This window comes from Myotis lucifugus, unplaced genomic scaffold (assembly GCF_000147115.1).
Source record: "Myotis lucifugus unplaced genomic scaffold, Myoluc2.0 scaffold_221, whole genome shotgun sequence".
Taxonomy (NCBI): domain Eukaryota; kingdom Metazoa; phylum Chordata; class Mammalia; order Chiroptera; family Vespertilionidae; genus Myotis; species Myotis lucifugus.
The window spans coordinates 1,433,679-1,457,756 of record NW_005871269.1 but is presented as its reverse complement, the minus strand read 5'-3'; the positions used below and the strand labels follow the sequence as shown (position 1 = coordinate 1,457,756).

Sequence of the window (24,078 nt, the reverse complement as noted above, 5' to 3'; positions counted from 1 at the left end):
GACAGAGATTTTACATCAGGTTTATATTTCGTGACCTTCAGAGATATGCACGAGCTACTACTTTCATCCGTCAGGCTACTTCTATTATGAGACTTAACAAAATTCATCACTGAGAACAAAGATTCACAAGCGTATGTGGATGAAACCAAAGCACTGGTCAGATTTGGGAAGGCAGGGAGAGTTAAGGCAGAGGCATAGAAATTGCTCTTCCCCTCTCTCCTCAATCCATGTCTATGGTCTTTAAGATAACTTGTTATGTAAAATTATTTATTTATCTAAGATGTACCTACAGGGGGCTCCAGTGGCGCAATCGGTTAGCGCGCGGTACTTATAAGATGCACCTACACTGAATTTATCTAAAAAATAAAAAAGTCGATATTAAGAAATAATTGTAAATGGAAGATTATAAGAGAGGGTTTCGCGTGCCAGCAAAAGTTACTGGCGTGCCATGTTTGGCATGCGTGCCAAGGGTTGCCCACCCCTGGACTAGAGTCTTAGCTATTAAACTGCTTGGATAAGATATAAAACGACGTACAATTGCTGGAACATATTTTAAGATTAATTTTCTCTCAAGCATTGGTGCAAATTTTTTTTCTACTTGAGGTTTTAAATCTAGTAGTCTGCGTGGATTTTAATTTTTGCTCCCACATGCCATATATAGATGCTGCTAAGCCTCTGATAAATAGCACTCTGGACCTTTAAAAATATTACTCTCAGTAAAAGAAGTTTAATACGCTTAACTAAATATTTAGAAAGCACATTGTGTTGAGTGAAACTTGGTATGTAGTAAATAATGAGAGTATTAGAAGATCTTACTGGATGACTAGTCAGCAATTGTCTCAAGGAAAGTATACAATGAAACAGGTTCTTTTGGTTACTTCCTCAAACAGCCAACACAATGGGGAAAGTGGAGGAAGTGTCCCCTGAACACTATGATCAGGGAACCAAAAAGCTCTGGGTGTAAACTTGGAGAAATGACAGCTTTAGAAAACAAAACCAACAACGGAAAACACCTCCCGGGACACTCTGAGATGCATGAAAGGCAAACATTCACTGGAGTTGGAGCTCTACTGAGTCCGCAGAGAGACAAGCAGCACATTTGACCTTCACCATGATTAACAAGCGCTTCCGTGAGAGTGTGTTGGTGCTGCTGACCTCTTCCACTATCCTCTCCCTAGAACTGAAACTCGTTCTCTTCCAACAGAAAAGAGTGAACAGAGAAGGTTCAGAACTCTTGAAAAAATGGCAACCCTCATCCATTCATCAGTGTCTGCCACACAGGAAGGACTTCCTGCTCCCCCAGGAGGCTGGGAATCCTCACCAGGACGAGAAAGGATACGCACTGACCATTCTACATGAGATGCTTCAGCAGATCTTCAGCCTCTTTCAGGCAAATACTTCTCTGGAAGGTTGGAAGGAAAGCCACATGGAGAAGTTCCTCATTGAGCTGCATCAACAGCTGGAATACCTAGAAACGCTCATGGGACTGCAAACAGATCAGAAAAGTAGCACCGTAGGTCGTGAGAAGCTTAGGTTGCAGGTTAAAATGTACTTCCGAAGGATCCGGGATTACCTGGAAAACCAGGAACACAGCAGCTGTGCCTGGACCATTGTCCAGGTGGAAGTCAACCGGTGTCTACTCTTTGTGTTCCCACTCACAGGAAAACTGAGCCAACAAGAAATGGACCCTTGACTCATGTGGAGCCAGCAGCAACTGCAGGCTTTAAAAGCAAGAGGGTAGGTTGGGGTGGGGGTGGGGGGGTAGGAGGGCTTCTCCAGCCATTTATTAGTTCTTTTTGTCATGAAATGGTAGCATCGTTTTGGTTTTGTGTGTCCACATATATATTTATCTGTACCTTAAAATTATGGATATTGACGATTGTTTTTTTTTTTCTTTTGTAATGTCACTTATTTTTTCTATCCATCTTAAATTTTTATGAGTGGAAATAAATTCATTAAGGTTTCATAATTAGTTCATCATAAAAGTTGGCTTGGTAGATACAATGAAATATGTTTCTACTGTACTCATACTTGTCTAGACATAGAACATTATTCCAATGATTTTTCTTATTTACCAGAAATTGATAGAAAAAAATGAGAAATACTAGAAATAATTTACATTACTATGTTTGAAAATATCATTATACACTGAGTAATTGTTACAAGTGACACAATAGAAATATAACTGAAATATATGAACACACAGCTTGCAGAGGAAAAAAAAACATGAAAAGAGGTTCAACCTCACTCATAATGATGAAAGTACAAATTAAAAGTGAATAACATGACATTCATAATCTACCAGGTAGGAAAAAGCCAAAAGTTCAATTAAAAAAAAACAAAAACGCACACACAAAGCGATGGATGCAGACAACAGGGGGTGAGGGTGAGGGCAGGACTGGAGGGATGTGGGGACAATGAGGGGGGGGAAAGACACATTTGTAATACCTTAATTAATAAAATAAAAAAAAAAACATTCTTGCCCTAACCGGTTTGCCTCAGTGGATAGAGCATTGGCCTGTGGACTCAAGAGTCCTGGGTTTGATTCTGGTCAAGAGCATGTACCTTGGTTGCGGGCACATCCCCAGTGGGGCATGTGCAGGAGGCAGCTGATTGATGTTTCCCTCTCATCGATGTTTCTAACTCTCTATCCCTCTCCCTTCCTCTCTGTAAAAAATCAATAAAATATGTTTACAAAAAACAACATTCTTGCAGAGACTTTGGGGAGGAATGTGCTTAAATTTGTCCAGAGCACTGGAAATTGGTCTGATCACTGTGGAGGCATTTGGTGATACCTATCAAAATTCCAGATGCATGTAGTCTGTGATCCATCAATTCCAGGTCTGGAAATATATCCTATAAAAACACTTGTACATGTGTGAAATGATTTACATATAAAATGATTCATTGCAGCATTACTTATAATATCAAAACATAGGAAACCACCTAAATTCTTCTAAATAGAGCAACCCTCTTTGCTTGATAATATGTAGTCAAGCAAAGAGGGTTGCTCTTTCTGTAAAAAAGTCAAAAATAAAGTAAAAGAGTAAAAAATATAGGCAAGATGCAGAAGTGTGTATAAAATGCTACATTTGAGATTACAATGAAAAATAAATTTTATATTTGACCTTACTTGTGTATGAATAAAGAATGTATAAGAAATAAATTACAATGATTACTTGTATTGGCGGGGGGGGGGGGGACGAAGGGAGGAAGACAGGGTGGAAGAGGATGTACAGCATGTTTCTATATTTTAATTTTTCTTATGTGAATTTTACCAACTACCATAAGAAATTGAAATGTACCTAACAAGTCCTAGTTATCAGAAATATGGATGGAGTCTTGGGGAAAGGAAGTGCTGGGTGCAAGCTGGAAGAAACAGGACTGAGCCAGCCTGCCCCTGGTTGAGGTTTCGGAAAGGAGGAGGGCTGGTCGGACAGAAGAGCACCAATCAGAGGGAGAGGGCCCTGCTCCAGGGAGGGACCGGCGCTGAAGGAGTCCATCTCCCTGGCCAGCAGCTCCCAGAAATCATTATGGAACAAATGTGGGGCCAGAGAAACTGACGTTCACCAAGCCTTGGGGACTTTGCACAGTCATACTGACTTTTGCCCAGTGTATCGTAAGAAGCAGAGCCATGGCCCCCAAATCTGGAGCTAGTTCTACTACTTCGCCATGTTCTGCTTCGGATTCATTGTATAATTCGAGATAAAAGTTGTCACTGAATGTAAAACTTGCTGGGGAACAAAATATATTCCATTTCGGTTTAACTAGTGTAATTGTGTAAGTGTAGTAGCTCTTGGCTGATGCTTCCAGATTTGGCTTAAAAGGGAGGAGGAGGAAGCAAATAGGACCCTGAGAGTGAGGCAGGGTCCCCTGCACGAGTGAAGGGGGCAGGGAGCAGAGGCTAGCACTCAGGAGGAAGTCTTTGTCAACTTCATATTTCACCCCAAGGGCTGACGGATTTGCCTTCAAGTTTACACGGAAGTAGGGAAGTGGAAAGAACAGAAATATCTTCCAACACTCAACTGCAAACACAGGTCATTTGCTTCTGATGACTGTTGAATTTGTGTTGTTGCTTTCTTTAAGCCAGGAAATTTTTAAAACAAAATACTTCATTTAACATCTTATTCAATTCTCAAATTAACCTTGCATGGTAGTTACATTATTATGTTTTTTTCTCAGGTGAGGAGAAGAAGACATTAAAGATTAAGTAACTTGCTTAAAGTAACAGAGCAAACCACAGAGCTAGCAAATGCCAGAGCAAAAGTTCCCTCCCAAGTCCACATGACTCACAAGCCAGCCCCGTGTTCTAGACACCAAAAACCTGACCGACATCGCACAGTATCACTGCGAAATAATGATAACGCTGATGATGATAATCTGCGCCTGTCTTTTCTTACTCAAGTTCACACTCTCGCTGTAGTCTTGGATTAAGGAAAGGATATTTTCTCGCCATGGACATTTTTTCCTAATAATTTAGGAGAACAGAATGGAGAAGCTGCCAAGTGGAAACTTACTTATAGCAGATAACACTCATTTTGAAGCTAAAACCACTACTTTACATGCTCATGTGTTCCCAAACATTTAGCTTTATTAAGTTGACATCTTGCTTATATAACTATCTTAACTGCTTTAGACAGAATAAACATTGCTTGCTTTTAAATATGTGCCCTTTTAAAACTTTAAAACCAGAGTTCTAAACATAGAGATATTAAGGAAGAGAAATACTTTAATAGACTCCCTACTAGGAGTAGGACGTGGGTGGGTTCAGAGTGAAGGTAAGTTCGCTTGTACTCAGAGGCTGCGCCATCTGAGTTATCCTTGTTACATCTGCATGTACTTGGCTAAATAGAGTATCAAATCAATAAACAGGTTACAAAAGAAATGTAGTATCCCCATATTCCCTATAAATAAAACATGTAATAAAAATATCCAAAAAGAAAAGCATTAAAATATTCGAAGTAGAATTTCCATTCTCTTATACTTTTTAGATTAAATATTTTCCCCATGAATATGAAATCATTGAGAACCAGAAAAATAAATTTATTTTAATTTTGAAATTTAAAAGAAGAACAAAAAAAACTATGGCTCCTTATAGAGATTTGGCGTAGGGCGCTAGTCACCGGCAGTCAATTAAACCCCGCCTCCAGCCTGCACCAGGCTCATCTGAGGCGGGTTAGAACACACGGACTGGCTTAGTGCCCATGTTTCTGGTCCAGATGGTCTGTGGTGGGGCACGAGTATTTGCATTTCGAACAATTTCCCGATGATGCCGGTGCTGCTGGTTTGTGACTACACATTATAAACCACACCCCTATTTATTGGTAGCCTTAGCGGACTTTAAACAGATGAAGACGGTCCCCTTGAGGTTACTCATCTCATATTTTCTCACAATAACTGCAGAGAGGCAAGCATCCTACGTAGGAGAGAATTGATAAGAATCGTTTCTTTCTATACCTTTTCACAGCAGCAGATTCAATGGTCTTTTTCCTTCTTAAAGAAGCTGTATGTAGAAACAGTCATATCCCAGGTGCACCCTATAACATTAACTGCCTTTTACAGAAAATGGTCCAAACCAAAGTTTTTTCTGGTCCTCTTGCCCCTGGTTGAGTGAAATCACTGACAACTGATTGGACAAAGACTATGTTGTAGATACAAAGAAACCAAACCTCTGAAAGACAGAGGATTGCAAGGTGAAAGATGGCAAGCTGATCCAGTCATCTCCTCTAGTGAGAAGTACAGATGTGTGGTATATGGGGATTTTAGGGACACTCTTGGAATTGTTGAAATTAGTCATTTAGCCCAAGTTTTCTCCCCCATCCTGGGGTCCAATGACTGGTTGGTGTGGAGGTTTAAGGTATTAGGGCTAAGACTCCTAACTCCACCTCTGAAGGGTCATCCCAGCTTCAGAGCATCCCGCCATAGCCTGTAACAGCCAGGGCCACTTCCTAACTGCACTGCAGTTCAATTCCCCTCTGCTTAGTCCTTCCGCCTCCTCTTCCCAGATCCCATAACACTCCCTAGTAACCTCCTTGCATGTAATTTCTGTCTCAGAGTCTTCTTTCTTGGCTCCTGACTTCCAATAGTATAGCATACAGACCTTCCATTTTAGAGCCATTGAAAAGCCAGCTCATATGCTATTTCCTTGGTCAAGAACATATTCTCTTCCTATTATGTGTTATTATGTCATTCTTGCTTCATGACTCACTTAAAGTTTTTCCCTTCCCCAAAAGCCCTTCTATTCTGATTTGTCTGAATCTATTTGCCCCCTCCAGAGCACAAAATACATTGTACTAATCTTTCTTTCAACTAGAGTATGACCAACTTCATGGTAGGGAAATGGCTTCTGAATTCTTTAGCACTTTCTTCAACACATAACAGGGACCATCTAAATATTGGATGAAGAAGTTTAAAATGCAGCATTAAAAGGAAATGGGTATGTCAGTACCATATTGTCATGGTTAGTTAGACCTGTGAGGAGACTCTCTGTGTAGAGATGAGGAAGTCATGTTTACTGTATGTGTCTACTAAGAAGTTAAGTTCCTATTTTTGTTTCTTAGTTTCTCTACTCTTCCTGGATGAGCCATTTGGATAAGCTACTTTATGGGGTAAAAAATAAAATGTCCTTCTCTGATGAAAGGCTGGTTTTTATTTTTGTATAGTAAGGACACAATATAATAAGGACATGATATATACAGCAGAAGTCCAGGTGGGAGTCTTTCTTCGGACTATTCTGGTCATCTTTAAAAATGCTTTTCTCATGGGCCTTTGGCCCTTGTCACCCTGATGATGGTTAGTCTGCTTTAAATTGCCAAGTAATATAGAAACCACTGGCACCAACTTGAGTGATGCCAGTGGGATCGACTTTTGGTTCAGTTTATTAAAAACTTAATATATTGGGCCATGGCTAGTTTGGCTAAGTGGATAGAGCATTGGCTTGCAGACTGAATGGTCCCTGGTTGATTCCAGTCAAGAGCATTGGCTCAGTGGACAGAGTGTCGGCCTGCAGACTGAAAGGTCCCGGATTCGAATCCGGTCAAGGGCACATGCCCGGGTTGCGGGCTCGATCCCCAAGAGGCAGCTGATGATTGATGTTTCTCTCACCATTGATGTTTCTATCTCTCTCTCCCTTCCTCTCTGAAATCAATAAAAAAATATATTTTTAAAAAACTTAACATATTGGAAAAATATGAAAACAAAACATGCAGATAGTGTAAATGGTTCAATTGTACAGAGTGCAACACTCTTCCCATTGTTCTATTTAAAAGCCTTGTTTTGTCCGAAATAGGTGGCCCCTGGATTGGTTTTTCTACCAGCTATTAGTAAAACAATGACAATTTTCCTCATTTCTTTGGATTGTATACTTGAAAAATTATGGGTAAGCAGAAGACAGGCAGCATGTAGTGAATATTTAATGACCAGATTAACGGGACTCTTAGGAGTGTGGAAACCTGCTCAACCAAGTTTTTGTCACTGAAGGTGGACAGGTGGACCTCTTGGGAAGGGTGGAGCAATGTTTGACTAAAACAAAGGGCAAGGTTCTCTTGACCCATAAATCATGTAACTTTTTCTGCGTAAGAAAGCTAAGTGTACATTGTTCTAGTGAATTTAGTCTAAGTTACATTTCAATATAAGCCTTGTACTAAATAAGGTATAGGTCTCTGGGAAGACATTCAATTACTTCAAATAGAAATCCATGTCAGATGAACAAGGTGGAGTCAATTTGAGAGAATTAAGAATTGAATTCTTAGTTGGTATTTTACTCAGTACAGCAGGCATATTTCTAGTGACAGCTTCTAATCTATTCTTACTCCTTGGGAGAAGCTGTAGCTTTCTTGCTTATCTTTTAAAATACATATTTCACTGTCATTGAGAAGGTGTCCAGTTTGAACAAACACTTCACAAAAGAGGATATCCAAATGATCTGTAAACCTTAAAAAATGTGTTCAACATCATTACTGCTCATAGGCTGCAAATTAAAGACAAAATGTTATACTGCAACACACACACACACACACATCATAATGGCTAACACTAAAGAGATTACATTAAAAAATTAAGATGACTGACATACAATTATTGACAATGGGACTGTTAGTTTTTAAACTTTAGACAAGTGTTTGGCAGAACTTAGAAAGAGAAACAGGTAAACTTACCCTGGGACCAAGTCAGTTCACTCCTGGGTGTATGTCCAACAGAAATATTGCTTAGGTCACCCATAGGAATGTCCAGGTGCGGTCACAGAAGCTTTAAGCACAGTAGCCCCCACACTTGCCAAAGAAACAAAGCAAAAGAACATTAATACTAGAATTGACACTAGAATCTATTCAAATTGCAATAGTACATAGCAATGAAAATAATGAACTGTTGATACACAAAATAATACGGATGGTTTCCCAGACATAACATTGAGTGAAAATACTAGAGTTAAATTGTACCTGAAGAGTGTTTTCATTTATAGAAAGTTCTCGCGTATAGATTGGCTAGAAACCATTCTGGAGTGGTAGATTTATGGGGCGGGGGGTGGGGGGGATGTTGTTAAGAGGGCATAGAGAGAGCCTTACTTTTACCTTAAGGAACCACATTATCTACATAATAAATTCAATTCCTCTTGTTTGTCCTATAGGTTATTAATTTGCTATTATTCCACCACAATATTAAAAACTAGAGGAGAAAATAGGTATTGTTGCGTTTTACCTAACTTTTAGAAAGAATATTCTGTTTCATCATTTCTTGTTTAAAAAGAAGCATGTTTGATAAGATTCACGTGTATGTGTTTATTTCTTTTTAATTTGGAGCCTTAAAAGTAATGCTATATATCATTTATTTTTTTATTTTTTTTACAAACAGCACATCAAGCCTGGCCAGTGTGGCTCAGTGGTTGAGCATTGACCTATGCACCAAGAGGTCACAGGTTCGATTCCGTCAGGGCATGTGCCCAGGTTGTGAGCTTGATCCCCAGTAGGGGGCATGCAGGAGGCCGCTAATTGATGTTTCTCATCATCGATGTTTCTATCTATTCCTCTCCCTTCTACTCTCTCTAAAATTAATAAAACATTAAAAAAAACAAATATCACATCAAAGTATTTGCAATGACAGTGTCTTCTTTTTTTATTCATCATTAAATAATGATGAATAGATTCTTTTGAATTGTTTCCAATAGTTGGATCAAAAATCATATTACTGATCACATTATCCACTGTGGTAACTTAGAAACAATTTGTACAAAAATGTTCCTAGTATCATTCTATATATGTATTTTTTAATGAATACTTTTTAAATATTTTTTATTGATTTCAGAAAGGAAGAGAGAGATAGAAACATCAATGATGAGAGAGAAACATTGATTGGCTGCCTCCTGCGCCCCCAGATCCAGCCCGCAACTTGGGCATATGCTCTTGGCCAGAATTGAACCCAGGACCTTTCGGTCCACAGGCTGACGCTCTATCCACTGAGCCAAACCAGGTGGGGCCAAATGTCATTCTATTTAAACAACAAATATGAAAATCTGGAATAAGAAATAATGCAAAATAAAGGGCAAAAGGCAAGCTTCAAAATTGTGATGTCAGCCTAATACAAGTACTATGTTGTCATTTATGATCTAATCTAATTGCATCAGGCCATTCAATATAGGAATTTATGGGAATTTTTTAATGTTTTATGTCCTGGATTATAGTAGTTTAGCTTTGTCCTCTGGTGTCTCTTTGCTAAGAAGCATATTTGAATGCCCGAGTGTCGGTAAAAAAAAGACACCAGAAAGCCTTAGCCGTGTTCATTACAGATGAACATAACATGGCATTATGTTAATTAACCAAATACAGGAAGACATGAATACCGTGTTATTTTATTTGCTTACTGTTGACACACTGAGAAAACGCATTCTTGTAACTAATGTCATTCTGCCATCTAGTGGTTCACATTGCAATCCCCTGTTTTGATACATTCTAATAGCTTTAAGGTAGCTGGTTTGGCTCAGTGAATAGAGCTTCAGCTTGTGGACTGCAGGATTCCAGGTTTGATTCCCATCAAGGGCACATCCCTGGGTTGTGGGCTCAACCCCCAGTAGGGGGTGTGCAATCTCCCTCTCCCTTCCTTTCTGAAATCAATAAAAACATACTTAAAAAAAGAAAAATGTGATTTGGGGTTCAAGTCAAGAACCCTGTGAAAATGATAAAGAAATAAAATAGCATTGCCCTAACCGGTTGGCTCAGTGGATAGAGCATCAGCCTGTGGACTCATGGGTCCCAGGTTCGATTCCGGTCAAGGGCATGTACCTTGGTTTCAGGCACATCCCCAGTAGAAGGTGTGCAGGAGGCAGCTGATCGATGTTTCTCTCTCATCGATGTTTCTAACTCTCTATCCCTCTCCCTTCCTCTCTGTAAAAAAATCAATAAAATATATTTTTTTAAAAATAGCTTTAAGGTAAAATCTGTATAACATGTTCCCTTATAAAAGAAGAGACTAAAAGTAAATAAAACAGCATGGAAAACTTGATCTATAGACATCATCAAGTAATCAGAATTATTTTTATCCCATTATATTTATACTAGAGGCCCACTGCACAAAATTTGTGCACTGGTAGGGCCCCTAGCAGCTGCCCGTTGCCAGCCGGGGCCTCCCTCCCTTCCCCCCAGCTAGCCCCGCCCCCTGGTCCAACTCCAGGATGAACTCCCAGTAGAGGGGAAACTTTGCATACTATACTTTTGTTATATAGGATTTCAGATTTCCATTGTTTAGCCCATTATGTCATTCAAAAAGTTTTCAAAACTGCAACACTTCAACTCGATTTTAAGTGATCACAACCAATGTTAGAGTTCAACAATGGCTTCCCATGCCATTTTCTGGGCAGAGTTCCTTATCTTCACGTCACAAGAGAGTCATATTTTTCAAAGGCAGAAAAATCAGAACATGTGGCATATCCAGACATAAATAAAGGTGAAAAAGTCTTAATGTTCTAAGTGCTTTTTATACACTATTTCTGTGTAGAGTCTAGGATTTTTGCTGGTGTAGTCCAGTAGCTTTCACCTAATTCAGGCACACACACACACACACACACACACACACACACACACGAGAACAAAAGCACATATACCTGAACACCCTCCTACACAGACCACACACTTCCAGCCACCTGTGTATGACTGATACAGAATGGCTTCTTGACAAGCTATCGCAAATTCTCGAAGTACTCACACGTGTTTAACTGCATCCCCAATTCTCCAGCCCACTCTGCAGGATGTTCTCCTACGCTAAGCATCTTCCTACTTAGGATGAGTGTGGCTATAAACGCATGTGCTATTTAATGGTGCTCCCTATTCAGCTTGTCTGAATATAGTTCCATCTTCCTTTTGTAGATATAACCAAAGGAATAAGTTTAAATAAGAAGCAGTATTAAAATGGGATCGCTATAGAGCAGATGAGAGCTCCCCAGGTCTGACTCGAACCCAGCTGTTATATTATGCATAACCTTTCCTAGTTCTTGTCCATAAAAAAAAGCATGCCCAGCTCTTTATACGCCCATGTCCCCAAACCTGTTACTACAAAAGTGGGGGCTTATCCTTCTTGGATTAATTTCAGCCAAGGGCCAGTTAACAGCTTTGGGGTATGGACAAAGAGGCTGAGAGGGGGAATTCTAATTACTATTGACTAGTTGATACTCTATTATATAAGGTTTCTTAACCTCATGTAATTGAAATTTCATGATTTTTTTATTTTTTTTCTGGACAGACTTAAAAAATTAATGTGTTAAAATGTGTTGTTCTGTTCTTCTATGGTCTTTGGATCTCAAACTTCTGATATCTTTGCATCTATTCACAGAACAGGCTGATGTAGGTTCTTTCATTAGCCTCATTTTATAGAAAAGAAAACAGAGCCACAGAGAGATTAAATCATTCTCCAAAGGTCATAGACTCCTTTGGAACCCAGACCCTCTGACGCCACATCCTTTACCTACCCCACAAGGACCAGAGAGATTGCTAAGAATCTGAGCACACTCTCTCCAGGGCAGTCTTGACTAATAAGTGCTTCCTCCCCAATTCCCATTTGTTTCAGTAATGACAGGCACCATTCCCTTGTGACAGACAATTAATGATACAATTAATTTCATCATCACTTTCCTCATACCGATTATAAACCAATCTTGTTGTCCTAAGTTTGACTAACAGTGTTTTCTAAAAATTGAATTTGAGTGGTGTATACATGTTGTTGAAAGGAGTTTTTAGGGGTGAAATAGACAGGTTTAGGAAATTTTGGAAAATTGAGGGGTCCATAGAAAAAGCACAGGGCTGCTCTAACTGGTTTGGCTTAGTGGATAAAGTGTCGGCCTGCAGACTGAAGGGTCCCAGGTTCGATTCCTGTCAAGGGCATGTACCTTGGTTGCAGGCACACCCCAGTAGGGGATGTGCAGGAGGCAGCTGATCAGTTTCTCTCTCATTGATGTTTCTAACTCTCTATTCCTCTCCCTTCCTCTTTGTTAAAAAAAATCAATAAAATATATTTTTTTTTAAAAAGGAAGAAAGAAAAAGCACAGGGCTATAGAATAGCAGAAGGTACATTTCCATAGAATAAGGGGGCTGGGAGCTGCAGAAAGGTATACATTTACAGAATAAAGGGAAGGAAGCCCCTCATTCAAAAAGAGAAGAAGAAAGCCCAGAGGGGATAGGAAAACAATGAGGAAGGCGGGGAGGAGAGCCTCATGTGTCCCATGTGAGGTTGACCTTTGAGCTCAGGAGTTACTATAGTGACCAAATCAGAAGCGGATAGTAACCAATCAGAGGGGATATCAAGGCACAAAGGTCTGCAGCCTTTATAGACCGTGGGAAAAAGGGCCACACTGGGACTCTTTCCCCCTCCTCCCCACGTGGGAGTCTCTGCTTGTTTCTCAATAAATTTCCACCTTGGCTATACCATCTTCCGTCTGTGGTTTCATTCTTTGACTCCACCGGACAAAGAGCCCAGGAAATCATCCTACCCAGGGGAACACCGCATGTTCCAGTCCAATTTTCCCGTATCATTGTGTTATATGAAGTGTTTGTGTTCAGCCTTTATTGAGTTTCCAGTCTCAGGCTCTGATTGCCTCCTCCAACAACCAGCCCTCCTGCAACTGGCCTTCAGCTGTAGCTGGGAGTATAACAGCTCACCAAGCCCTTCCACAGGGTACACCAGCAGACCTCCAACTTGGCAAATCAGCACCTATGTAACTTAAATGAAACAAACTTGACATCTTCTATTTTAATCTGCAACCAAGAGCCATATACCAGAATTTGCTGAGTTTCTGACATTGCAAATTCTTGAGCTGCTACTGGCTCTTACAGCGTTTTCATTGTGTTTGATTCTTTGTTTATTGAGCAAATGAGCTTCATCAGACTGGTGCAGTCTCCTAGTGGAATCAGAATGTAAAAGCTCCTGGATTCTTTATCAGCTTGTGTAGCGTAGCTTTGCTTTGCTGGCAGTGTTGGTGCTGCAGTGGCCTTTATTTACACCTAGAGGCCCAGTGCACGGATTCGTGCACATTGAAAGGAAATTAATTAGAAGAAGTATTTTAGTATCGCTATTTGCCTTTTGTCTATAATAGAAGTGTCAACCAAATTCACGATTGACAATGACAGATGAAAACACATGCATGCGATTAGTGTCAGTGAGAGCTTTATATGTACCGCGCATGCGTGAGTCAATTTAGCCATATATATATATATATATATATATATATAGAGAGAGAGAGAGAGAGAGAGAGAGAGAGAGAGAGAAACTTGCTTAATTAGACCTGCTTTCTGATTTAGCTAAACTTTTTCCAGCCCAGTGAAGCACCCCAACTTCTCTTTCAGGTAATTGTCAGCAACACAGCAGTAAATATCAACACGAAGCAGATTATTATTGTAGATCATGCAGGGAGAACAAAGGGTAAAATATTTCACTGCAGCAGTGTTTGACTATATTCTGCACAGTGAGAAAACCTGAAGTCATTTTCAAGGTCCACCATTTCTTACTTCTTTTCAGTCAGGTCAAGTCTCTAAGTTTTCTAAATCTCTGTTTTCCAGCTAATGAAAAGAAAATAGGATTCCATTGAGTCTCCTATCTACCTACTCCAGGACTTCTGTGAGGATCAAATGAGATGAGGCATGGGAAAACTCTTCACAGACATTTGGTTAAAGTGTAAATGTTTCCACCTGGCTATAAAGCAAGTAGTGTTCCTGGGCTGAAGAAACTACAAGGAGGCTAGTCGCTAGGGAGAGGAAGCCAGGCATTGCTATGTGACATCATTATCTGGTGCCCACAGCCACCATTTTCGGGCTGAGCTGGGCTGTGGGCCACATTTTGCGCCATGGGGGTCTCGGCAGCATTGGCTGTGATTTGGTGGGCTGTTGCTCTGGGGTGGTGGCAGGGCCTGTGTCCCACTTAGGGGAAGCTGAGTGTTGCTTTGTCGGCGCCAGGTATGCGTGTCATGGCAGCTCCTGCGTTGAGCGTCTGCCCCCTGATGGTCAGTGCGCGTCATAGCGACTGGTCGTACGGGCGGAGGGACACTTCACATATTAGCCTTTTATATATATATAGTAGTTTCTGTGCCTGGCTGGATATCAGGTGTGCCTTGACTTCTGAAGAGGAGGGTGTGGCAGGTGGGGAGGGTCCAGGTGTGGCCGCGTTCATACTCTCACTCTGCATTCAGCAAAACTCATCTTCCTCTCGCTGACACTGCATTATGATCCCCTACATAAGCTCATGACCACATAGTCACAACCCCATCTCCCCTTGTTCTCTCCCCCAGGTGACCATATATATCTGAGGTGGCTAAAGTCCAGAGCCTGGGCAGGACTTGTGCATGGCCAGCCAACAGCTCAGAACATCAGCAGCTCACTCATCCCAGCCCTGGTTTGCCAGCTGCACTTCTCGGTTCTCCAATACTTGGGAACATACAAGTTAATAACAAAATGAACAAAAAGTAAAATATATATATACATATACATGTATAGCAATTGCCCAAAAGGTAGATCAGTCCCAAATCGTACATTATGAGGTAAGAGTGACTCCTTAAGTTTCACATTATGGAAGTCTGCCAACATTTTTAAATTTAAATTTATGCAATCACTAAACATGTTCATTTTTGTGGCTAATGTAATTTTTCCTGCATGTTACTTAATGATTGTTCTTTGCCTTTGGTTTTGGGAGGAAGATTCTCTGATCCAGATTCTTTCATTCATTTTTATTGGATATCTCATTCTTTTTATAAATAGCCATTTGGGGTTCCATATATGTTTATGATTTTCATGAGGCCAATGCTCTTGACCTTAGAATAACTCTAAAGTTAAACAGGAAAAATTTCAAACAATACTATTAAAAATAGAAAGAAATTCTTGATTTTAGCTACCTCAGCTTTAGATGAGTTTTAAAATATCCGTAGTAAAAGAAGTATGAGCAATGAGTAAAGTTCAATAATCATATTAATAATGCAAACAATCTAAAAAATAGTTCTATTATCAGAATTAATTAGACTTATGGTAAAGGTGTACGTGTTGTCAATAAGGGAGGAATTAACATTTCAATATAACATTCTAGAAAAATTGTCCAACACTCTTAACAGAAAGTGATTTAGTTGACATACTGAATTTAATACAAAAGTGGATTAACAAGAAGGGATCTGAATGTGTGTAAAATCAAAAGAGAAATGTGACTAGGAGGAGGCTTGGTTCTATGTCCTAAGGCCTTGGAGAAATATATAAGGAAATGGCCAACTTTTTATATACAAGTGAAATTAAAAACAAGTGTACATCAAAAGAATATGGCTAAATAGAAAATGTTTACATCAAAGGTTAGAAATTTTAAAAGTACAAATAATATAAATGACCAACATAAAACTAGAGTAAATGAAGGAACAGATAAAAGAAAATGAATCTTGATTATAAAATTTGATTGGAAAAAAAAAAACAAAAAACAACTGCAACTAGCAAACAAATGGATGACCATTGAAATTCACTACAGCCCTAGCTAGTTTGGCTCAGTAGTTAAAGTGTTGGCCTGTGAACTGAAGGGTTACAGGTTCGATTCCAGTCAAGGACACGAACTTCCATTGCAGGCTTGATCCCCGGGCTGTATGGGAGGCAACCAGTTTCTCTCTCTGTGTCCCCCTCCATTCCATGCTCTCTAAAAGAATCAATGCGAAAAATATCCTCAAATGAGGATTAACAAGCAAAAAAAGAAATTCCTACAAAGTGATATTAATTAGAACAATGATAAATTACTTGTTAGTCAAATAAGCAATTATTAAATAAAATACCTAAATAAGCAATAGCTTAAATCAAATATGTCAAATATTAAAAACGTTTTTAAGTTTGTACCAATTCATTTATTCTTGAAAATGATTCTCAGAAAAAAATAGGAAGAAAAATACACATGGCCATGTTACCCACATTCTCCTCCAGGTACTATCTGTTTCACTCCTCCACTGCACAAACAGGCTTACAAAGATAATTTTCTATGCACAATGTCTCCAGTTCTCATTCTTGTGTTTCTTTGTTGACCTTAGTCCCAGCTGGTTTCTGTCCCCCTAATTCTATCTACTAAACCAGACTATCCTAAGGTCACCAATGGCATCTGTTCTCAGGTCCACTGGGATAGTTCAGCCATACCTACCCTACAAGCACCATTCTGCCTTTTAAACACTTCTTCCCTTTGGTAGTATCTCTCCCACTCTTCCCTATTTATCCTTCTGACTGCACTACCCACTCTGCCTCAGTGTCCTTTGCAGACTCTCCTCTGCCCATCCCTTAACTGTTGAGGGTCTTCAGGACTAGGCTTAGCTCTTCTTCTCATTGTCTGCTTCATAAGTGACCACATTCTGATGTTCTCATTACCAGATAAGCAATAAGGAATCCAACTTAATCCCTCCTCATGGCATTTTTGTAAACTTTAGACCCATATTCCCAACTACCAATAAGACTTCTGCACTTATATATCTCCCAGGCTCATTAGAAAGGACATCTAATATTAATTCTCCTTTTCAACCTTATTTGTGCCTAAAATTTCTGATGTGAGAACATCATTTTCTTTTCCTTCGCAGTGTTTAATACAACAGAGATAAAATAAACATTAGTACTATTTTATGTCTCCTTTCCTGTAACACACATTTTCAACAACAGGAACTATACATATATATTTTGTTAACCTGTATTTCTTGACCTCAATTACATGATATGTCATTTAGATATGCAACTTATATGCATAGAATCTGAATAGAATGAGTGAGTGAATAAATTTTTACCGCCCATACTTCAATATCTTTTGCAAAGTGAGGCTTTTGATTTTGTAATAAACAAATTCAAGAAGTTTTCTTTGATAAGAATTTAATAAATAAAACACAATGCAAACTAAATAACATGGAAAGATAAGTATGTTTTATAAATTTAAATATAATGTAATTATATTTGACTTTTGGATATTATAAATATGACTAGAGGCCCGGTGCACAAAAATTTGTGCACTCGGGGGAAGGGGGGTCCCTCAGCCCAGCCTGTGCACTCTCGCAGTCTGGGACCCCTCGGGGGATGACCACCTGCTGGCTTAGGCCTGCTCCCCAGGGGATTAGGCCTAAGATGGCAATCAGACATCCCTCTGGCAGCCCGGCAGCCCTTGGGGGATGTCCACTTGCCAGCGGGGAGCAGACCTAAGCTGCAGTCAGGCATCCTTAGCGCTGCTGAGGAGGCAGGACAGCCTCCCACCACCACCGCTGTACTGGCAGCCATCAGCCTGGCTTGTGGCTGAGCAGAGCTCCCCCATGTGGGAGCGCACTTACCACCAGAGGGCAGCTCCTGCATTGAGCATCTGCCCCCTGGTGGTCAGTATGTGTCATAGTGACCAGTCATTCCCAGTCTTTCTGCTGTTGGGGTCAGTTTGCATATTACCCTTTTACTATATAGGATAGAGGCCTGGTGCATGGGTGGGGGCCGGCTGGTTTGCCTTGAAGGGTGTCCCGGATCAGGGTGGGGGTCCCACTGGGGTGCCTGGCCAGCCTGGATGAGGGGCTGATGGCTGTTTTCAGGTTGGCCACACCCCCTTTAGGGTGGGGTCCCCACTGGGGTGCCTGGCCAGTCTGGGTGAGGGGCTGAGGGCCATTTTCAGGCTGGCCGGCAACTGAAGCTCCCAGCCTCTCCTTTTTTTCTTTTTCTTTTTTATTCTGGGGTTTATTTACCTTCTATAATTGAAATATTGTTGCCATCACTGGCGCTCCCAGCTCTGAGGCTGCGGCCAGCTGAAAGCAGGTATCTGGGGTTTGTTTAGCTTCTATAATTGAAACATTGTTGCTTTTGGAGCTCAGAGCCGGGCTGCGGCAGGCGGGGAACCTTGGCTTCCTCCATCACTGGAGCAAGCAAGCCTCCTGCTCGCTTCAGCTGCGTGGCTGCCAGCCACCATCTTTGTTGGCAGTTAATTTGCATATCTCTCTGATTAACCAATGGGAAGTGTAGCAGAGGTACAGTTAATTACCCTTTTTGTCTTTTATTCGATAGGATAGGTGCAAGAAAAAATAGATTAAATAAACAAACAAAGATAGATAGATAGATAAACAAGCATGAGACAGTAACCTCCTAGGGGACTGATAAGACTTGAACTGAGATTTTTAACATATTCTTGCTCAAAAGTACTGATGAAAGATTTTCTGAATAAAACTTAATACAATATGTGACTAAAGCAGACATAAGAGCCTTTTGACATGACCCAGGACATATGGGCAAAGGTGATCTGGCACATTCATCCATGAGAATCCTTTCAAGGTGACCTCACGTCTCCATCCTTATTTCTTAGACTTTCTTGCAAGGCTCTTGTTAAGGAGAAGGATCTCATGATTTCCACTCTGACAACCTCCCAGGCGCAGTCACTGTATTTCTTCTCCTCCAGGTAGAGACGGATGCCCTGGAAGTACCTCTTCAAGGCCAGGGTCGGGCCCTGCATGGCCAGGGCAGATCCTTCCTCTCCCATCTCCTCCACCAAACACGTGTCCAGGTCCTCCAGCTGCCGATGGAGTCCTGAGCGCAGTTGGTCCACGAGGGTCATGTTCCAGGTGACAGAGGAGTTCTCTGTGGGCAAGAGGTTGAAGACCTGCTGGAGCATCTCATGGAGGACAGCGATGGCCTGGGCCTTCTGGACCTGGCTGCCATCCACCGTTGCCCGGGGGAATCTGAAATCCTTTCTGTCCTTCAGACAGAAGAAAGGGGAGATCGTGCTCATTTGGCTCAGAAGCACTAAGTTCTCCCTGCTGAGCAGGATGTGGTCCTGAGGCAGGTCACAGCCCAGAGATTCACTGTGGCCATAACTGAACACCACCAGGGTGTTCAGTGAGTAGAGAGAGCAGGAGGGCCATGGGCAAATGAGGGTGCTCCTGGCTGAGCTGGGTGTCTTGGACAAAGTAAAAGAACAGTGCTGGCTAAGAGATTTTTCACACAGTATGTCAAAACAAAATGAAAAAAACTAAAAATTATACACGTGTATTTATGTATAGACTAGAGGCCCGATGCACAAAATTCATGCAAGAGTAGGCCTTCCTTCCCCCGGCTGCCGGCACCAGCTTCCCTCTGGCACCTGGGACCCGGGCTTCCCTCGCTTTGCTCTTTTCCTTTGGCTTTTACTCTAAGTAGAACCCTTGAAGCTGAAACACAACAGAACCAGAGAACCTGGGGGGATGGGCAGTAAGGTGGGGAGCCAAGGGATGGTATAAAGGAGTGAACACCTTCAGTAAAGCAGGACTGGGGAGAGGAGGAGGAGAAGAACATAGCTGCCAGGATCAGCCAACAAATACCGTATATCTTTCCTACTCCACTCTAGATTGACTCCTCTTGGATTTTTCTACCCACTTCTCCATGGAATATAAATCAGTTACAACTCAGGCATAAGTACTGAACGTCTTCCATATTTTCCAAGATTCTTCTCAGTTCCGTGCTTTTCCAGCTTTTGATAAGCATTTCCTGACTAATGGTGGAACTGTTCTATAGGACTTAATAGACAGATCTTATTCTAAGATAGATTTATATAGAACAAAATAAGGATTTAGGTTTTCAGAATCAAAGAACTCAGAAGATTTCTTTGATAAGAATTTAATAAAGCAAAATGCAAACTGATTGACAAAGGAGTAAACATGTTTTGCAAATATTAATATACATTAAGATCAAATATTGGTTATATAAATACATAAATATAATAATAAATAAACAATAAATAGATAAATAACATCAGGGCAGGTATTTTTTAAGGACTGATATCCCAGTAACATTTTCATAACATTTTCATGCTTAATAATCTGAGAAAAGATTTGCTAAATAAAACTTAAATTCTGTAACTAAAGCAGAAGTAAGAGCTTTTTGACACGACCCAAGAAATATGTGCAAACGTGATCTGGCACATTCATCCACGAGAATCCTTTCAAGGTGACCTCACGTCTCCATCCTTATTTCTTAGACTTTCTTGCAAGGCTATTATTGAGGAGAAGGATTTCCTGATTTCCACTCTGACAACCTCCCAGGCGCAGTCACTGTATTTCTTCTCCTTCAGGTAGAGATGGATGCCCTGGAAGTACCTCTTCAAGGCCAGGGTCGGGCCCTGCATGGCCAGGGCAGATCCTTCCTCTCCCATCTCCTCCACCAAACACGCGTCCAGGTCTTCCAGCTGCCGATGGAGTCCTGAGCGCAGTTCGCCCACGAGGGTCGTGTTCCAGGTGACAGAGGAGTTCTCTGTGGACAAGAGGTTGAAGACCTGCTGGAGCATCTCGTGGAGGACAGTGATGGCCTGGGCCTTCTGGACCTGGCTGCCATCCACCGTTGCCTGGGGGAATCTGAAGTCCTTTCTGTCCTTCAGACAGAAGACAGGGGAGATCGTGCTCATTTGGCTCAGAAGCACTAAGTTCTCCCTGCTGAGCAGGACGTGGTCCTGAGGCAGGTCACAGCCCAGAGCTCCCCCGGGGCCAGCGCTGAACACCACCAGGGCGGTGAGTAGAGAGAGCAGGAGGGCCATGGGCGAACGAGGGTGCTGCTGGCCTGGCTGAGCTGGGCGTCTGGAGAACAATCGTGGGCCTCAGGTTCTCTGATGACCTTCTTTCTAAGCATGGCCCTTAAATAGGGAACACAACAATTTTCATTTTCTAGATACTTCTTCCCACTTTTACTTCCTTTATTGCTTTCATTTATGTGTTCTCTAGGTGGTCTAAGGAGATGTCATCAATCTATTATTAATTTTGCTATTTTATTTTTAAGTATGTTTTTATTGATTTTAGAGAGGAAGGGAGAGGGAGAGAGAGATAAAGCATCAATGATGAGAGAGAATCATTGATTGGCTGCCTTCTGTACACCCCTCACTGGAAATTGAGGCCTCAACCCTGCAACCTGGGCATGTGCCCTGACCGAGAATCAAACTGTGACCTCCTGGTTCATGGGTCGATGCTCAACCCCTGAGCCACACCGGCTGGGCTAATTTTGCTATTTTAATCTTCAAGTACATTTCAGATAGTGACTTATCCAAGTGGATACTTAACAGTCAAATGAGAAACATCTTTGACCTAACGTCAAAGTGTAGGTAGGTGTTGGTTGGACTCAAAACAGGCTAATTTTATTTTTTATTATTTTTTAAAAAAATCTTTATTGTTGAAAGTATTGTATATGTCCCCTTCCCTCCACCCCGGCCCATTGACCTCTTGTAACCTGACTCCATTCCCACACCCCTCCCCCCCCACACCCTGCCCCAAGCCTCCACCACCCTATTGTCTATGTCCATGGGTTATGCATATATACATACAAGTTCGTTGGTTGATCTCTTCCCACCCACCCTCCCTCCCCCGCCTTCCCTCTGAGATTCCTTCCCACAGTCTGTTCCATGCTGCTATGTCTCTGGATCTATTTTGTTCATCAGTTTATTTTGCTCATTAGATTCCACATATGAGTGAGATCATGTGATACTTGTCTTTCTCTAATTGACAAGGACTGAGTTTTGTTTACTGTTTAATGCACTGCAGAGGCTGAGATTTTTAGTGAATGAATTTCTGGGGTGTTTCTCTTCTAGAACCCATTTCTGCAGGGCCATGTGATTATGCTTCAAGGGGGCCTAGACTAGGTCAGGACTCTATAGACATTGACATTTCTTGCCAGCTTTGGAATACCCACAACAGGAATCCAGGTTCTTTGCTGGTGGGTGTAGGTGTGTAGATTCTAATAACAAGATAGTAATATTTTCCCAGCACTATTTTATTCACAAGGCCAATATCAGCTTTAGTAATCCTTTGCCTCTGGAGTAACAATGTCCTCAACTATAACTCTCCTGGACCCTCCCCCCCCCCCCCCCCCCGGGCCCCGTCACCCCTGCCCAAGAGTAGCTCGCCCATCCTGAGGTCCTTAGAATTCTCCCAGGTGGAGGGGCTTGTGTCTTTGTGGCAAAATAATCATCAGGATCCTCCTGCTCCCCGGGAAGGTCTGTGTGAAGAACCCTTGTTCCCTGTGGTGACCTGCTCCTCTCCTGAGCCAGGACCCAGGTGTCGGTGGTGTCCCAAGCCATCAACACTGACAGCAAACGTTTATTTTGTCTACGTAGGTGGAGGAATTAGTTTTCCAATGCATTCATTTTACCTTCAATAGGCCAAAAAATTTTATTTTCCCAGTACAGCTTTTATTGTTCAATTTTTATTTAAATTATTGAACACCTGTAATGCTCAAAATTTCCAAGCTTTGCACAGGAGATTCAATGATGACGTCTCTCAGTAGAAACTTGTAGAACAGAAACTGGTGAACTTCAGCTGTTCATTCAGTCTGTGCATTTCTATTGGGCTTCTCTGTTCATCCCTGTCTGTCTCATGCTCAGGGTGCAGGGCAGTGAGGCTCAGGCTACTAAGTCAGGGAGAAACAGCCTTCTTTCCTTAATTATTCATGATGCTTCATTTTAAATGTAAAGAACAACATAGTCATTACATAGTGGTTCATTGAGCATCATCTGTCTTGGTCCTGTCATTACTTTCTATTTCATCCTGAGGTTAATACAAAAGGAAGTAAAGAAAAGAAAGGGAATTCAATATTTTTCTCTATAATTTTCAAGATTTAAGACTTTTTATTCCTCATTTCAACTTTCCCAGAAAGCAAAATTGACAGTTGTTTGTGGGCAAAAATGAAACAAATAGAATTCTGTATGTCATAAAAGTGAAAGAAGGGAAGTGACAAAGTGTAAGTTGGCAGAATTCCCTGTAGCCAAGTAGGGTCCCTGGTGCTGTGGCAGAGGGCGGATGGAAGTCGCCCCTGAGCTACACCAAGTCAGGGATGGGCTGCCTCTACCAGAGGCTCAAACAAGAGGACCTTCTGGGTCAGTGACCGGCCATGTCCTTTCCTGTCATTTAATCCACATGCGATCAGCTCTGAGGACAGAAGAGAAGAGTCACAGCCACCACCTCTCAAGAGACTGGCGACCACCACGACCCCCACCCCCATCCCGTTAATAAATCCCCTTAGGCAATGAAGAGGCCATGGCATGATAGCCCTGAGCAGGGAGGGTGGGGTGATAAAGGGTGCCAAGTTCCACTTCAAATGCCAATGGATTGCTCTCTATTGTTTTGTATGACAACACAGGTGTGCTTGAGTCCATTCAACTGACTCAGTTTAAATTCCAAGTGAAAACAGACAACATTCCTTTTAAGTAGTTTTATGGGAGTAGAATTTTCTGACAATTGAAACAACTTTGTTGCTGGTACTGGAGTAACCCCAATATGGAACCAAATTATAATTTTTTCCTCTGTTCCAATCTAAGCTGTCACCTGTGTTGGGGACACTGCTGTTGGCCACGTCTCTGTGGGAGAGCTCTGCTCTCAGCATCCACTTCCATCTTCTCCCTCTGAACCAGAAGGATCTGCAGAAACAGGTGACTCAGTGCAAGCCCTTCCCATTGTTCCCCTCCTGAGGGCCTGCCTGTTCCAGTCCAGGCTTTACCTGTCTCTGTTCTGCCCAGTTCTCCAGCCCCTGCTGACTTTCATCTCCTTCCTGTTCCTAGGTGTGCTCTGTCTATTTTTGAGCAGATGTGAGTCCTGCACTGATGCAGCCTCCTCCTAGTGGAATCAGAGAGGGCACTGCCTAA

General features: G+C 41.5%; 2 protein-coding genes and 1 pseudogene across 2 annotated transcripts; 1 reads left to right on the top strand and 2 right to left on the bottom strand.

The window, feature by feature from the left end:
• Positions 1–1,111: 1,111 nt before the first annotated feature.
• IFNE (interferon epsilon) lies at positions 1,112–1,693 on the top strand. Its single transcript, XM_006098119.3, has one exon. It carries the CDS (start codon positions 1,112–1,114, stop codon positions 1,691–1,693), a length of 582 nt encoding a protein of 193 aa, XP_006098181.1.
• A 17,060-nt stretch (positions 1,694–18,753) lies between these two features.
• On the bottom strand, positions 18,754–19,345 carry LOC102418484 (annotated as a pseudogene).
• A 1,055-nt stretch (positions 19,346–20,400) lies between these two features.
• LOC102441543 (interferon omega-2-like) lies at positions 20,401–21,026 on the bottom strand. The gene has a single exon (XM_006098118.3). It carries the CDS (start codon positions 20,986–20,988, stop codon positions 20,401–20,403), a length of 588 nt encoding a protein of 195 aa, XP_006098180.1. The 5' UTR covers positions 20,989–21,026.
• Positions 21,027–24,078: the final 3,052 nt, after the last annotated feature.